The sequence below is a fragment of the Musca domestica genome, unplaced genomic scaffold (assembly GCF_030504385.1).
Source record: "Musca domestica strain aabys unplaced genomic scaffold, Musca_domestica.polishedcontigs.V.1.1 1, whole genome shotgun sequence".
Classification (NCBI taxonomy): Eukaryota; Metazoa; Arthropoda; class Insecta; order Diptera; family Muscidae; genus Musca; species Musca domestica.
In genome coordinates this window covers 42,375,328-42,391,360 of record NW_026712114.1, presented here as the reverse complement: position 1 = coordinate 42,391,360, position 16,033 = coordinate 42,375,328, and the positions used below count along the sequence as shown (strand labels likewise).

Below are 16,033 nucleotides of genomic sequence, written 5' to 3'. Positions count from 1 at the left end.
TATTATATTATTATTATTATATTATCATTATCATTATCATTATTATTATTATTATTATTATTATTATTATTATTATTATTATTATTATTATTATTATTATTATTATTATTATTATTACTATTATTATTAGTATTATTATTATTATTATTATTATTATTATTATTATTATTATATTATTATTATTATTATTATTATTATTATTATTATTATTATTATTATTATTATTATTATTATTATTATTATTATTATTATTATTATTATTATTATTATTATTATTATTATTATTATTATTATTATTATTATTACTATTATTATTATTATTATTATTATTATTATTATTATTATTATTATTATTATTATTATTATTATTATTATTATTATTATTATTATTATTACTATTATTATTATTATTATTATTATTATCATTATTATTATTATTACTACTATTATTATTATTATTCTTATTATTATTATTATTATTATTATTATTATTATTATTATTATTATTATTATTATTATTACTAATATTATTATTATTATTATTATTATTATTATTATTATTATTATTATTATTATTGTTATTATTATTATTATTATTATTATTATTATTATTATTATTATTATTATTATTATTATTATTATTATTTTATCATGTTACAATTTTATTAACAAAATACGTTAATTTTTCACTAGCGCATAACTAGTAAACACATTTTAAATAGAATAAACGTGGAGCATACTTTCAGGTGAAAATACAAATAGCAAGGTGAGTATGGCGTTGCCAGTCTAAATTGTTTATTAACTGTTTTAAATGGATATTTAATGTGTTTTATTACCCTCAACCATACTATGGAGGGTATATTAATTTTGTCATTCCGTTTGTAACTCCTCGAAATACTCATGTCAGTCCCAACAAAGTATATATATTCTTGATCAGCGTAAAATTCTAAGACGATTTAGCCATGTCCGTCTCTGTGTCTGTCTGTCTGTTGTAATCACGTTATCTTTCGATCGAATTGAAAAATTTTGCAGACATGTTTATTTTGCCAGTTCGTAAATGGGTCAGGTAGGTCCACGTTTTCATATAGCCCCCATGTAACGGTATCTCCCGACATTCGGTATTTTGATAATTTTAGCGACATTATTCGCCGGAATTGTTTCAAATTTGATATTTGAGATTCGTAATAGATACTACAACCTATGACAGAAAATGGTCTGTGCAGGTCCACGTCTTCGTATAACCCCCATATAACTGTATCTCCCTATATTTGGTATTTTGATGATGTTTTTAGCGACATTATTCACCGGAATTATTTCAAATTTGATATTTGAAGTTCCAAAGGAATACCACAGCCTACGACAGAAAATTGACTGTGCAGGTCCTCGTCTTCGTATAGCCCCCACATAACGGTACCCAATATTCGGTATTTTGAAGATTTAAGAGACATTATTCACCGGAATTATTTCAAATTTGGTATTTGAAATTCCAAAGGGATTCTACAGCCTATTACAGAAAATTGTCTGTGTTGGTCCAGGTCTTCGTATAGACCCCATATATCAGTACCTCCCTATATTTGCTTTTTTACGATTTTAGGTACAATTCTCATCGAAATTGTTTGAGATGTCTTATTTGAAGTTCATAATGGAAGCTATAGGCTGTAACAAAAAATTGTCTATGCAAGTCCAGGTTTTCGTATAGTTCGGATGTAACGGTACCTCCCTATGTACGGTATTTTGATGATTTTAGCTACATTAATCACCGTTTATTTCAAGTTTCCAATTTAAATATGGTAACGGTTTATGACAACAATGTCTATGTATGTCTACGTCGTAAAGACCCTAATATAACAGCTACATTCGGTATTTTTAAGATTTTAACAGATTTTTTTTTACGGATTTTATTGTTTTTGAGAATTGCCAAATTCGTTGCAAATGGTGGAGGGTATTCGAACTTACAGCTTTTTACTTGTTAACGATACAACTAGAATTGTTGAACTATCTCTGGGAGAACTGCCTTATCCAGAAAGTACGGGAATGAAAGTTATCCAATTCATCCAAATGTACCCAGCAAAAACAACGATATATATTTTTGTGTGTTCTCTTAATTCTGCCTACAAGTTTAACTAGCTTTTCGAGTATAGGAATTGTGCTAAAGTAAATCAAATTCAAAAAAGTACACTATAGCCCAACATTGTAGGTTTTGAAACAAAATTAGTTAAAAATCTTTCAAAAATGGTGGGCTCTTGTGAATAAACTAGATGTGTGTTTTTGTATTAATGTCTTCGCCCTCAAAAAAAAAAAAAAAAAAAAAAAAATATATATATATATATATATATATATATATATATATATATATATATATATATATATATATATATATATATATATATATCATTCTATAATGTAAACTATAACAATAATTTCTGATTTTTATAAAATCGGAAATCTGAAAGAAGATCTTGTGTCTACAGCATAAGAGAGCTTCCATCTAAGGAATAAATGATATTCCCATTCAAGAAAAGCACCACTAGACGTCATTTCTACAGAAACACACCACCACCTACCAAGCATTATATAAATACCCATTCCTGGAAGGTTGTATATCTACAGAAGAGGACTTTGGGTCTTATGTTTATCATTCTAGAAGTTAACCTACCTACCTATTAAGCAAGTACTTTTACTTGAAAATATAATATATACAGGGTGAGATAATAAATTGGCAACAAAGTAAAACGCCATATTTATTTCTTTTTTTTAAATTTTATTGAATGAAAGCAAAAAATAACATAAAATTTAATTAATAATAAAAAATAATTAGTCACCTTTGGCACGAATTATGGCCTTCAAACGTCCAATGAAACCGTCACACGCTGCCCGAATGTTGATCCGGGGTATTTTGGCCCATTCCCAGCGAAGCGCTTGCTTGAAGTGATCGATATTTTGGTATTTTTTGGTGCCAACCTTGCTTTCCAAAATACTCCAGACACAATAATAACAACGGATTGGTATCCGGAGATTTTTGTGGCCATTGTGTGCTGGAAATGAAGCGAGGAACATAATTTTGTAACCATTATTGGGTGGCGCGTGCTGAGTGCGATGGTGCTGAGTCCTGTTGGAATGTCCAAGGTATGCGGCCAAAATTTTTGCGTGCCCAAGGCCTTAATATACCCTCCAGAATATTTTCACGATAGTATTCGGCATTTATTCTGATGCCACGGTCGATTAATGCGAGCGAAGGGCGACAATCGGCCGTTATGGCGGCCCACACCATCACCATGGCCAGCGCTTGAGTTCTGGTGGCCAACCGAAGGTGCACATTTTCAGCTGACCTCTTTGGATGGTAAATACGATCATTTTGTTTGTTTACAAACTTCTGGACAACAAATGTTTTCTCATCGGAGAAAATCAAATTCGACAGTTCACCACTTTCGGCCAAGCGAAACAGCTCTTTAGCTCTTTTGAGTCTATTTTCTTTCTGTTGTTGTCTAAGTTCTTGCACTTTTTGGAATTTTAATGGCTTTACCCCGATATCATTTTTCAATATTTGCCGAATGGAGCCATTTTTCGGCCACTGCGAGGCGGGTTTCTATTAATTCGCTTCTTTACTTTTCGATCCATTTCTGCTGATGTTGCTGTTTTCTTCCGTCCACTTCTTGGCGTTGGTAACGGGCGATGGTACGACACACAAAATATTTATTCACATTTAAATGCTGGAGTGCTCTAACAATAGCCACTTGTTGTTTTCCAGCCAAATATAAAGAAATCACACTATCACGCTTGAATTCCATCACGAATGACTTTTTTCTGGATAATTCTAACCAAAATACTTTTGTACGCTTGTAAACAATATAATGAGCTGTCACTGGAATAATTTTACCTGCTGTCGGACGAGTGGCTTAGATATGACAGCAGTCTGAAGTTGATTGCAGTTCTCACCTTGTATACTTGAAATCGCGTTGTACCGTTATCTGTCGGTTATGACCCATATGAAATTTTAGGAAGAATTTCTGGGAGGATCATTTTCATCCAATTCGCTCTACTATTTTTGCACTCTTTACATTCGGTATTTCACTAACTCAGTCCCAATGAGTTTTACATTTTTAATTACTCATTAGACTGATTATTGTCATATGAAAAAAGTAGGTCCACGTTTTGAAATGAGCCCCATAACGCTTTGTCGGTCATTTTTGTTTGTTTAAATGAGTTCGCATCTTCCAACTGAAGCACGATGTAGGTCCTTGATTTGAAAGCTAGATGCCAATTTTAGACATGAAAGATCGCCATTTAATAACATTTTTAATATTATTCATTCAGAATTCAAAACAATAAAAAATGTACGTCTAAAATATTTTATTCATTCGCATTTTTATTGGCATTCCGAAATTGTTTGAATTGTCAAAATCCGTCAACCCGTATTTGAGTTATAACCGTAGTAACTAACATAACTTTCTTTTAAATAATTAAAATAATTCCTCTTCTGTTGCCGCTACACTACACATCATATTAGAATTCAAAAAGAAACCAGTAAAGAAAGTCTTAAAGTCAGGCGGGGCCGACTTTATGATACCCTACACCACTTTGCTAATTTAGTGGAGCTCCACATCACAATTAAAAGTTTTTATGGGAGAATTCAATCATACACGCTATGATTATAATTATAATTTAATGTTCAAAGGACTAAATATGGCGAAGCATTTGTGGGTAACAAATATGACTAATCGGATGAACAGTATATATGGGAGCTGTAGCTATATATGAACCGATCTTCACCAAATTTGACATACTAACTTCTAGACTCAATTCGGTCGTTAGTGCCAAATTTCATCCAATTTAGGTAAATATTAGATGTTTGGTGCACAATAAAAGGCAAATCGGACGAAGTTATATATGGGAGCTATATCCAAATCTGAAACGATCTCGATAAAATTTAGCAAAGGTATTTCTGAGATGTATCTGATATATTTCCCCAAATATTGTTGTTGCAGAGTGCATATTACGGCTGCGGGGGACAAAAATAACAAATCGGATGAACAATATATATGGGAGCTATAGCTATATCTGAACCCATTTCGATCAAATTTGGCATACTTACTCAGGCCTAATTTGGTTGTATATGCAAAATTCCATACTAATCGGACTGATATTACACGTTTGGTGCACAATAAAATATGGGAGCTATATCTAAATTTTTACCGATTATCTCCAATTTTAAAATTTTAATAGGGTTCGTCCTTGGGCCAAACAAATGACTTGTGCAAAATTTCATCTCAATCGGATAATAAATGCGACCTGCATTTTGTTCACAAGAATACATGGACAGACGGACTGACATGCATAAATCAACTCAGAAAGTGATTCTATGGGGATTCTCAAAAGTAACTATGGGTCTATCTCGCTTCCTTTTCCATGTTACAAACAAATGCACAAAGACATAATACCCTTACCACGATGTGGTGTAGGGTATAAAAAGTAGGTCCACGTTTTGAAATGAGCCCCATAACGCTTTGTCGGTCATTTTTGTTTGTTTAAATGAGTTCGCATCTTCCAGCTGAAGCACGATGTAGGTCCTGGATTTTTAAGCTAGATGCCAATTTTAGACATGAAAGATCGCCATTGATTAATATTTTTAATATTATTCATTCAGAATTCAAAACAATAAAAAATGTACGTTTAAAATATTTTTTTCATTCGCATTTTTATTGGCATATTTTCACGCGGTTTTTTTTGCCAAGATGACATTCCGAAATTGTGTGAATTGTCAGAATCCGTCAACCCGTTTTTGAGTTATAACCGTAGTAACTAATATAACTTTCTGTTAAATAATGAAAATAATTCCTCTTCTGTTGCCGCTTTGTACTACCCTAAAAAGACTACACATCATATAAGAATTCAAAAAAAAAAAAAAAAAAAAAACACTACAAATATACATTCGAAAATAGTAAGTCAAAATCATGCAATATAAATCATTACAAAAGTCAAAATAAAAATTTCAAAATTTCACATTTTTACGCGATTTTATTTTCTACCAAGAGACAATTCCGAGAAAATATTCTCCGAAAAGTGAAACAACTGCGAACTTGTTTATTTAACAATGATTATATATAGATTTATTAAAATACAATTTCTTATAGCATATTGTGATTTTTTCTTCTTTTATAAGATACGATGATACATATTGCATATGTATATATACACACACATACATTCTTATATATATAGATAGCATTTTTTCCTATAATATGTATATAAAATAATAATAAAAAATCTATTTGTTGTAAAAAAGAACGCTTGATAAGAAAAGGCGAAAGATCAATGAGAACGTTATACATAACTTAGACTAAATATACAAAATTTTCATGTCGGAGTGGCTTTTTTCGATTCAAATGAAGTTGTTAATAATCAATCAGATTTATGTTAAATTTACATCCGTCATCGATGATGGCAAGTACGAAAACTAAAAGAGATTAATGCTGCAATGATTCAACTACGTGGTAAGTTCTTGGTGTTGGTATTAGAGAGTAGTGGTAGTAGGTGGTAGATTTTGGAGATGTTGGGATTATTGGGCTGCCCTATGAAAACTAAAAAAAGAAAAGAGAAATAAAACAAATTTCGAAACTAATGCCTCTTGTGGTTGCGGAATAATAATTCAAGTTAATTTTGGGTGAGAGAATGATTCAATGGTGAGTAAATGAATGTTAAATTGATCTATGATTTGTATTTATTGGCATTTATCGATTGCAGTTTAGTAGCACCGGGTCGAGAAGATGAGGGTGAGGTTAAGGGCGAAGGCAAGGCACTTTGTTGACTAACTGAGGCAGGACTCAAGTCGGGACTCAAGGGTGGAATTTCACCACGAAATGGTACAAATTGTGGTGTATTTCTGATCAACTGTTCAAGCTTGGAGATACCACGTCCATCACCCCGATTACGGCCAAAATAACGAGCCGACGCAAAGTCTTCATCATCTTCGTCATTGTCATTGCCAATCTCTGAATCTAATTTTGGTGGCAGAACCAAAGAACTATCCACCACCGATTTACCATCGTATGTAATAACCGCTCCGTTGCTGGGTTTATCAGTGGGAGGGGCTCTACTATTATCTGGTGGTAAATAATATGCCTCAATGCGTTCAGCTGCTTGTGCCTCCGGCTCGGTGCCAATATACTGATCCTCTTCCAAATCGAATAAGTCCTCAAGATGTTCATTTTCGTCAAACTGTTCTTCATCTTCGACATCCATGCTGACATCATCTAGATTTTGATTATCATAACGTCTGAGGGGCTTTTGGGGAGGTGGAGGAGGAGGAGTGCTTCGTGTGGTACTGCTACTGCCAGCATTTGTGGTTTTCAATTCTGGTTTTGGACTTGTTTGGGATTTTAATTTAAGGGAATATTCTTTGTCAATGTCCACGTCTAGTTCTTCTTCCTTTTCCCCGGCTTCTTTATGGGGTCTTGCCAAATCCAAAGTTTCAGAGGACTGTTTTGTTTTATTCTCATTTTGAATGGATACCCCCGATTTAGTCAATTTATGATGCAATGGAGTCAACACCTCCTCAATATTATTTTGTAAATTATCCTTGATTTCCAATTCCGCCTCGGTTTCATCCGAATCTTCATTGAGTATATCCTGCAATGTGGCATTTCTCAATTTGGCCGTTTCCGGCATGGATGACTTCAAATGTGAACTAATGGGTTGGGGCTGGTATATCGGATCTCTGGGAGCCAAACTTGTAGCCTGACTTTGTGACGTTTGTAGTTGTAATCCCGAAGATTTCCTTATAATTATCGTTGCATTGGTACTATCCGGTGGTGAGGGTATAAACATTGGTTCAAAGTGTTGCGTTTGAGTGTGTTGGGCCTGGGCGGTTAGGAACAGAGTGTCCGACTCCATGGCCTCGTCAATTTCTAGACCTGGGTCTTCACGACGATTGGCAATTTGTTCGACAACTTCTGGTGGTGGCATGGGTCCATCATGTCTGAGTATGGGTTTAAAGCCACTTTCCACGACCACAGTATCGGGTTTGAAACCTTCATTGACGGCCGGTTTCATGGAGGCTATTTCAGCGGCAGAGGGTTCCTCTGCCACCTCATGGACATCAAAGGGACTCTTGAACACTCCCACTGGATTTAGATCACTAACTAACGTTGGTGTCCCGACTGTGGTGGAACTTATTATCAATGGAATATCATAGGGTTTGACCTTTTCTCCGGCCACGGGATGGGGAATTTTCATGTGGGGTTTTGCCTTTTCTCCGCCATGGATTTTTGTTAAAATTGGTTTCTGCAATGAACCCTGGGGTGTCAGATCTCCATATGGCACTGGTATTATGGGTTTCTTGTGGTGGCCATTGTGTTGATCGGTTTTACGGTGATTGCTAAGTTCCGTGGGTTGGCCCAACAGCAGCACCGAGGCAGCCAATGGCTGGAGAGGAAAGGGATTTTCCTTGAAAAAGGGTCTCAGCAATGTGGGTACCGGCTTGCGATAATGATTGACAATAACCGAGGGTTGGGGCAGCGGACCATTGCCATGTACCATTATACCTCCTGCTCCCCCCGGTGGATGTCTTGGCAAATGCTGTGGCAATATGGGTTTGGAGCCTGGCAATTTTTTCAATGGCCCCGGAAAGGGTCTTGGTCCCGGCAACTTAACGGGATGGAAGATTGGGGCATTAAACGGTGGCCTCAAATACTCAGATAGGCTAATGGTTTTCTGTGGTGGTAAACTACCAGTTAGATTGTGTGGGCCCAAATGGTGATGGACCATGTGTAGCTGTGCATTGGGGTTAATGTGCTGTGTAGCCAAAAGGGCTGGTGTTAATGGGTGTTTACTAATGGATAACGTTGATGGTGCTTGCGCTAATGAGGATGATGATTGTGATGGTGATAATGATGATGTCGATGATGACGACGACGCCTGTGACTGTGCGGACGATGAAGATGGAGGTGCGTTAAAGTTTGTGTGTAAATTAGTTTCGCCATGCAAGGTCTCTGGGGCAGCTGTTGGTATGAACGGTGGCTGGAGTGGTGGTCCCAATTGATTGCCAGCTGGGAGTGCGGTTTTTACTTTTGGATTGTTGCTAACCATCACTGGTCCCAGTTGCTGTTCACCTTCATCTCCACTGGCCGTGGGCGCCACCTGTTGTTGTTGTTGTTGATGTTTCTGCCTCAATATGCTATCCTCGAGAGCCTCAGCAGCGCGGATGCCATCTGAAATCAATTTAGTAATTTCCGTTGATTTGGTTATTTCAAATGATAATTTTGGCGGAGTTCCGTTCATATTGTGATTCTTAATTAAATCTGATTGGTGCTTTAACAAAAAATTTTCGTTGGGGCTGACCTTGGTTTCATGACGTATCGACTCTTCCGCTTCCAATTCATCATCCGCACGCACAGGAGCTGGTACACGTACCGAATGTTTCTGCGAGGCGGCATAGCGAGCATCATCGCAACTATCGTGGACATGGATCTTCCAACCCAGATAACGATGGGTAAAGCAGTGATAGTACACGGTATCGGGGGTGCTGCGATCGGGTTTCCAGGTGATGACACCAGGCTCACCGGGATCACATTTTAGGGAGAGGGTACGTTGATAGGCCCCGAAAGATTGGTAATCATCGGCCGGTGGGCCATCAACATCGGGTGTCCAGTTGCAGAGACGACCTACACCGGTGGGTGTGACTTGGCCAGACCGCGAACGATGGACACCGGCAAAGATGCGTATATTCTAAAAATCACAAAAGAAACGTTAGTGATTTAAACTTTAGACAATCCGAATCCTACCTTCTTCTCCTCTTCCCGTTTGTGTTCATAGCCTCCCACGGGGTCATCGGTAATATAGAATGGATGATATTTGGCTGGTATGTCGGGGTTATTGCCACCCTCTACCACAAAGGTATAGGTCTTGCCACGGACCACATGGATTTCAGGAATCAAAAGACCATTAATGTACCATGAAATGCCCCAGCCAACATGACCTGAAAAACAAATTGCCATCACACCAGGTCATACAACAAAGCTATCTCTCCTTACCTGTTATGGCCGAATAACCATGCTTGCCACCAGTGGGACCCATCTGAGCATAGAATACCCCATCCTCGGGTTCATAACACTGTATGGGTGGTATTTCCCAGGCACCAACTTCATTGGCCACAGGTTTGGGTGTAGGCACTGGTCTACGCTGGGCTAATTGATTGCCCCCACTCTGAGTACGACGATTGGCACTTTGCAAAGCCTGCGCCCGATTATTGTCATAGAATTCTTCTTCTGGTATTCCAGCATTGCCATTTGGTTTACCGGCTGCCGGATAACCCTTACCTTGATCGGCCCTATCCTCGGCATCATCATCATCGTCGTCATTATTTGGTTCCGGGGTTGTACCCTCCGGTGTTGGACAGTTCCATGTTGGCTGACGTCCAAAATCAATGTAGTGGGTGTTCTTGTTGAAATGCGAATGGAACGAGGTTTCATTACGTTCATTCAATGGACCAATGGCCCAAACAATAGCCTCAAAACCATTACGAGAAATGGGTAAGTCCAGTTTATCGGTCGCATTCAACGAACGTTGATATGTCACAATTGAATAGCCATTAACCATGGCAGCGTTGAGCAAACGTACGGAATTTGTGTTGTCTTGAATGTTAACATCTGGGCAGGAACCACGACGACCCGAACATTGTGATTTGTCTGTGAGATAGTAGTCAACGGCATAACCCTTTCCGGTGTCTTTCTCCACCCAACTGACAACAACATCGGAACCAATCATAACACTGCGATCCTTGTTGGGTGAAATGCCGAATGCCATGTAATGGTTATCCTCTGGAAAAAATAAGGAAATGGATTTTCATAAGTTTGGTAAAATTTAAAAGGTTAAGTAGAAAAGGATTTTTTTTTATAAAAACAACAATAAAGGGATTAAGCCTGACCATTTTGCAACAACAAAATGCTATGGTATCCCGAACACACAAGCCAACACTGTTCGATTTTGTATTAAAAACATAAAAAACAGACAAACGAGTTAAAAAGTATCAGTCGGTTGTGCTTGCCAAAGAGGTCAGCTGAAAATGTGCACCTTCGTTTGGCCACCAGAACTCAAGCGCCGGCCATGGTGATGGTGTGGGCCGCCATAACAGCCGATGGTCGCTTTCTGCTCGTATTAATCGACCGTGGCATCAGAATAAATGGCGAATATTATCGCAAACATATTCTGGAGGGTTTATGAAAGCCTTGGACACGCAAAAGTTTTGGCCGCAGACCTTGGACATTCCAACAGGATTTAGCACGCGCTACCCAAGAATGGTTACAAAATAAGGTTCCTCGCTTCATTTCCAGCACACAATGGCCATAAACATCTTCGGATACCAATCCGTTGGACTATTGTGTCTGGAGTATTTTGGAAAGCAAGGTTGGCACTAAAAATATCAAAGTATCGATCACCTCAAGCAAGCGCTTCGCCGGGAATGGTAACAGAGCAACATGCGGGCAGCGTATGCCGGTTTCATTGGCCGTTTGAAGGCCATAATTCGTGCCACAGGTGATCAATTCGAACAAATCTACACTTATTCTAAAATTCGATGCTACTTCCGATTTTTTTTTTGCTCTCATTCAATAAAATTTAAAAAAAAACAAGTAAGCAAAAGCTATAGTCGTGCGGGGCCGACTATGTGATACCCTACAACACTACAATATGTTAAAAGCCCCCTTATGTCTAAATCCATTTTGGAAGATTTCGCCTTTGAAATTATGTCACGGATAAATTTAATCCAATGATTAACTAAAATACTAGACTTCTTCGATGTCCTTAACATTCTTCTCAGGCAAGTCGATTGGCTTCAATTGTGTAATCAGGATTTTTTTTCTGTTTTTGGTTCATTTGAACCCCTAACTATTTTGCGATCATCTCCAAAAGCAAGAGGCCCCTCTGTATCTCCAAATTTAAACTCATCTACATGATTTGCTTGTCTACGATATTTGTATGGTATTTTTTCACACAAAAGTAGTGGTCCATTCTACCCACTGTTCTAAACTCTAACTTCATGCGAGATTTCGTTGTTGGTCCATTTCAACCCCTAAATATATTGCGGACATCTTTGAAAACAATAGGCCTAACCCTTCTGAGCCTAACCCTACCTTTTTTCGTGAGGATAATTGCAATCTATATATAATAACCCCAACTTGTGTTGTAAAATGAAAAAATATTATAAAATGTATTCTTCATTATTGTAAGTCAAAATGAAAAAATCGCATGCGATAAAAAATATGAAAAAATAAAAAAATGTCACAAAATACTACAAAATCCATATTAACATCATTATTGACATCTTTTTATGCGATTTTTTAGATATTATTATTTTACACCAAGAGGGCATTCTGAATTGACTAAATTTGTCAAAATCGGTCCAGCCATTCTTGAGGTATAAGCATTTTAGCTAACATCCCCTTCCTTTGTATAAATGTATTGTATATATTCCGCTATATATATCCGATATATTTACTATCGGTATCTACGTAACGGTCAGAATTGACCTGTTCGCCTTTTTATGATTTTGCCGGGATTAAAAATATTCGCGGTTTAAAGGAAATTCGACTTTTATTTAACATAAATGTTATGGCCTATTTCACCCACTAAATATTACCCGATGACCATCAAAATTGGAAGGCTTCTGCCCAGCCCTAAGCTCTAGAACTATACCAACTTCCGCTTCGATTGGTCTATAATTGCGACCTGTAGAGCAGCTGCAAAATCAGCAAATTTTCCAGTTTTTGGTCCATTTCAACCCCTAGATATTATGCGATCATCTCCAAAAGAAATAGGGTTCTATTCTGTCACTATCCCCACCTCCATTCTTAATTTCGTGAAGATCGGACCATAATTGCGACCTGTAGTGTGATTACAAATTAACATGGACAGACGGACAGACGGACGGACGGACATACATAGCTAGATCGACTCAGCTCGGCGAGCTGGGAAGATCCATATATACTTTCCTATGTGGGAAATCAATATTTCGAGGTGTTACATAATTTTTGGCCCAATCAAACTTATAATACCCCCAACACATAGTGTTGTAGGGTATAATAAAAATTGTGGCGCATGACGTTGGCGTTTATCTCACCCTGTATTTATACCCTACACCACAAGGTGGTCAGGGTATTATGTCTTTGTGCATGCAGGTAGCTTCATTGCATTTATCTGCACAATGAAACAGGTATCTTTAATTTTACTTACGTGCACAAAAAGTGCAGTTATCTTTAATTTTCTATTCGTGCACAACAAAGCAACAGCAGCATAACCATCTTTTAGTGTGGGAGAGGAAGCGAGAATATGTTTTTAATGCATGCTCTTTTCTTGTGTTGTTATTGTTTTTGCGAATACAAAAACAAAAACGAAGTGGTAGTTTTTAGTGTCTTTTTTGAGTTTGCAAAAAAATTTCTTGTGCAGATAAATACAACTTTTGTAACCAAATTAAAAAATTACCAAATTTTCGAGGCAGGAATGTCCAATGTGCAGCTATCGATTGGGCACTTAAATACAATTCAAATAAAGGGATTCAGAAAAAAATGGCATAAAAAAAGTGTTTTGGTCTGCAAAGGCCAATGCGCAGCTAATGTTGATGCAGGTAAATAGAAACCACTGTATCTGCATAGAATCACATTCTGAGTCGATTTATGCATGCCAGTCCGTCTGTCCCTGTATTTTTGTGAACAAAATGCAGGTCGCATTTATTATCCGATTGAGATGAAATTTTCCAAACAACATTTGTTTGGTCCAAGGACGAACCCTATTGAAATTGGAGATAATCGGTCAAAACTTAGATATAGCTCCCATATATATCTTCGTCCGATTTGCCTTTTATTGTGCACCAAACGTGTAATATCAGCCCGAATAGTATGAAATTTTGCACATACAACCAAATTAGGCCTAAAAATATGTATGCCAAATTTTATCGAAATCGGTTCAGATATAGCTATAGCTCCCATATATATTGTTCATCCGATTTGTTTTTTTTTGTCCACCGCCGCCGTAATATGCACTATGCAACAACAATATTTGGGGAAATATATCAAATACAGCTCAGAAATACCTTTGCTAAATTTTATCGAGATCGGTTCAGATTTGAATATAGCTCCCATATATAACTTCGTCCGATTTACCTTTTATTGTGCACCAAACTTCTAATATTTGTCCAAATCGGATGGAATTTGGCACTTACGACCGAATTGAGTCTAGAAGCTTGTATGTCAAATTTGGTGAAGATCGGTTCAGATATAGCTATAGCTCCCATATCATCATCATCATCCCATTTGTTATATTTGTTACCCACAGCCGTAATATGCACTCCGTAACAACGATATTCAGGGAAATATATCAAAAACAGCTCGGAAATATCGTTGCCAAATTTTATTGAAATCGATTCCGATTTGGATATAGCTCCCATATATATCTTTATCTGATTTAGAATTAATTTTGCACCAAATGGGCAATACAAGTCCGAATTTAAAAGATACAAATGCTTCGGCATATTTAGTCTTTTGAACTTTAAATTGTAATTATAATTATATATAATTATAATTATAGAGTGTATGATTGTATTCTCCCATAAAAAACTTTTAATTGTTATGTGGAGCTCTACTAAATTAGCAAAGTGGTGTAGGGTATCATAAAGTCGGCACCGCCCGACTTTAAGACTTTCTTTACTGGTTTTTTATTATAATTCTTCTCGAAGTGATAAAATTCGCTCTGTAGCAATGATAATTGGTATAAACGATTTAAATGTCTCTGTCAAATTTAGTGAAAATCGATTCAGAATAGGATATGCTTCCACTATATCAGTTCCGTCTGAAACCAAATTATAACTGCTCTAAAGTCAAATGTTGATAGGTGGTATGATCTACTTCAAATGCATTCTTTTGTTACGGGAGCTTTACCAAACGAGCACAGTGGTGTAGGGTATCATATAGCGGCCCGCCCTACTTTTGACTTTTCCTTACTGGTTTTTATATATAAATATGATTATACAAATGTCGATCTTCCGTGGGGAAGGTATTTGATAAAAGGGCCCCATCTTGTCCATTTTCACACCTAACCAAGAAACTGATGTAATCATCATTTGCATAGTTTGAAAAAATTGGAATATCCTTTCTTGTTCCTTGAGGTAGATTATTTTTCAATTATTAATTTTGGTGAGACACATTTTGGCCATATCAAGTGCTATATACCCTCTGTAGGGTATTGTAAAAATCAAGAATTACATATGTATTCTCAAATCACGATTTTCGGAATACAACTGAAAAAGGGTGTATAGTGGTTTCTATTTACCTGCATCAACATTAGCTGCGCATTGGCCTTTGCAGACCAAAAAACTTTTTTTATGCCATTTTTTTCTGAATCACTTTATTTGAATTGGATTTAAGTGCCCAATCGATAGCTGCACATTGGACATTCCTGCCTCGAAAGTTTGGTAATTTTTTTTAATTTGGTTACAAAAGTTGTATTTATCTGCACAAGAAATTTTTTTGCAAACTCAAAGAAGACACTAAAAACTACCACTTCGTTTTTGTTTTTGTATTCGCAAAAACAATAACAACACAAGAAAAGAGCATGCATTAAAAACATATTCTCGCTTCCTCTCCCACACTAATAAAGCATAACCATCTTATGCTGGATAAAACACCACTGATGCTCAAATACATATGTTGTGAATTTGTCTCTCTGAGTTTGTCTATCCATTGCTTAACTACTTTTGATGAGCTAAAAGAGAACACTCTTTTGTTTGAAGTTTCGATGACGCTAATGGTGAGCATTGTTTGCCTAGACAATTCATGAGAATTATGAATTATATATTTTATGTTAAATTGTTGTGTTTAATATAATTAAACCACTTAATAAATGTATTATAAACTTTAAAAGATTCCCCATTGATTTTGGCTGGCTATTACACGTACGTAAGTAAAATAAAGATTGCTTCTTTGTTGTGCACGAATAGAAAATTAAAGATACCTGCACTTTTTGTGCACGTAAGTAAAATTAAAGATAC

General features: G+C 36.3%; 1 protein-coding gene across 6 annotated transcripts in view; it reads right to left on the bottom strand.

The window, feature by feature from the left end:
- Positions 1-6,177: 6,177 nt before the first annotated feature.
- Positions 6,178-16,033, bottom strand: part of LOC101892905 (protein Skeletor, isoforms B/C) — a 32,973-nt gene continuing 23,117 nt past the window's right edge. For 2 of the 6 annotated variants that reach the window (XR_009342334.1, XR_009342340.1), the window contains exons 7-11: positions 10,029-10,814; positions 9,780-9,973; positions 9,337-9,723; positions 9,082-9,206; positions 6,204-6,578 (exon numbers count right to left, since the gene is read on the bottom strand). Coding sequence is in view for 2 of the 6 variants with exons in the window: in XM_011293984.3 (XP_011292286.1) it covers positions 6,706-9,072; positions 9,163-9,723; positions 9,780-9,973; positions 10,029-10,814 (3,908 nt within the window). In the remaining 4 variants the exon portion in view is untranslated. Of the gene's footprint in view, positions 9,724-9,779; positions 9,974-10,028; positions 10,815-16,033 lie in introns of all 6 variants that reach the window. The other 4 variants (XR_009342338.1, XR_009342339.1, XM_011293984.3 and 1 more) reach the window with 4 other exon arrangements.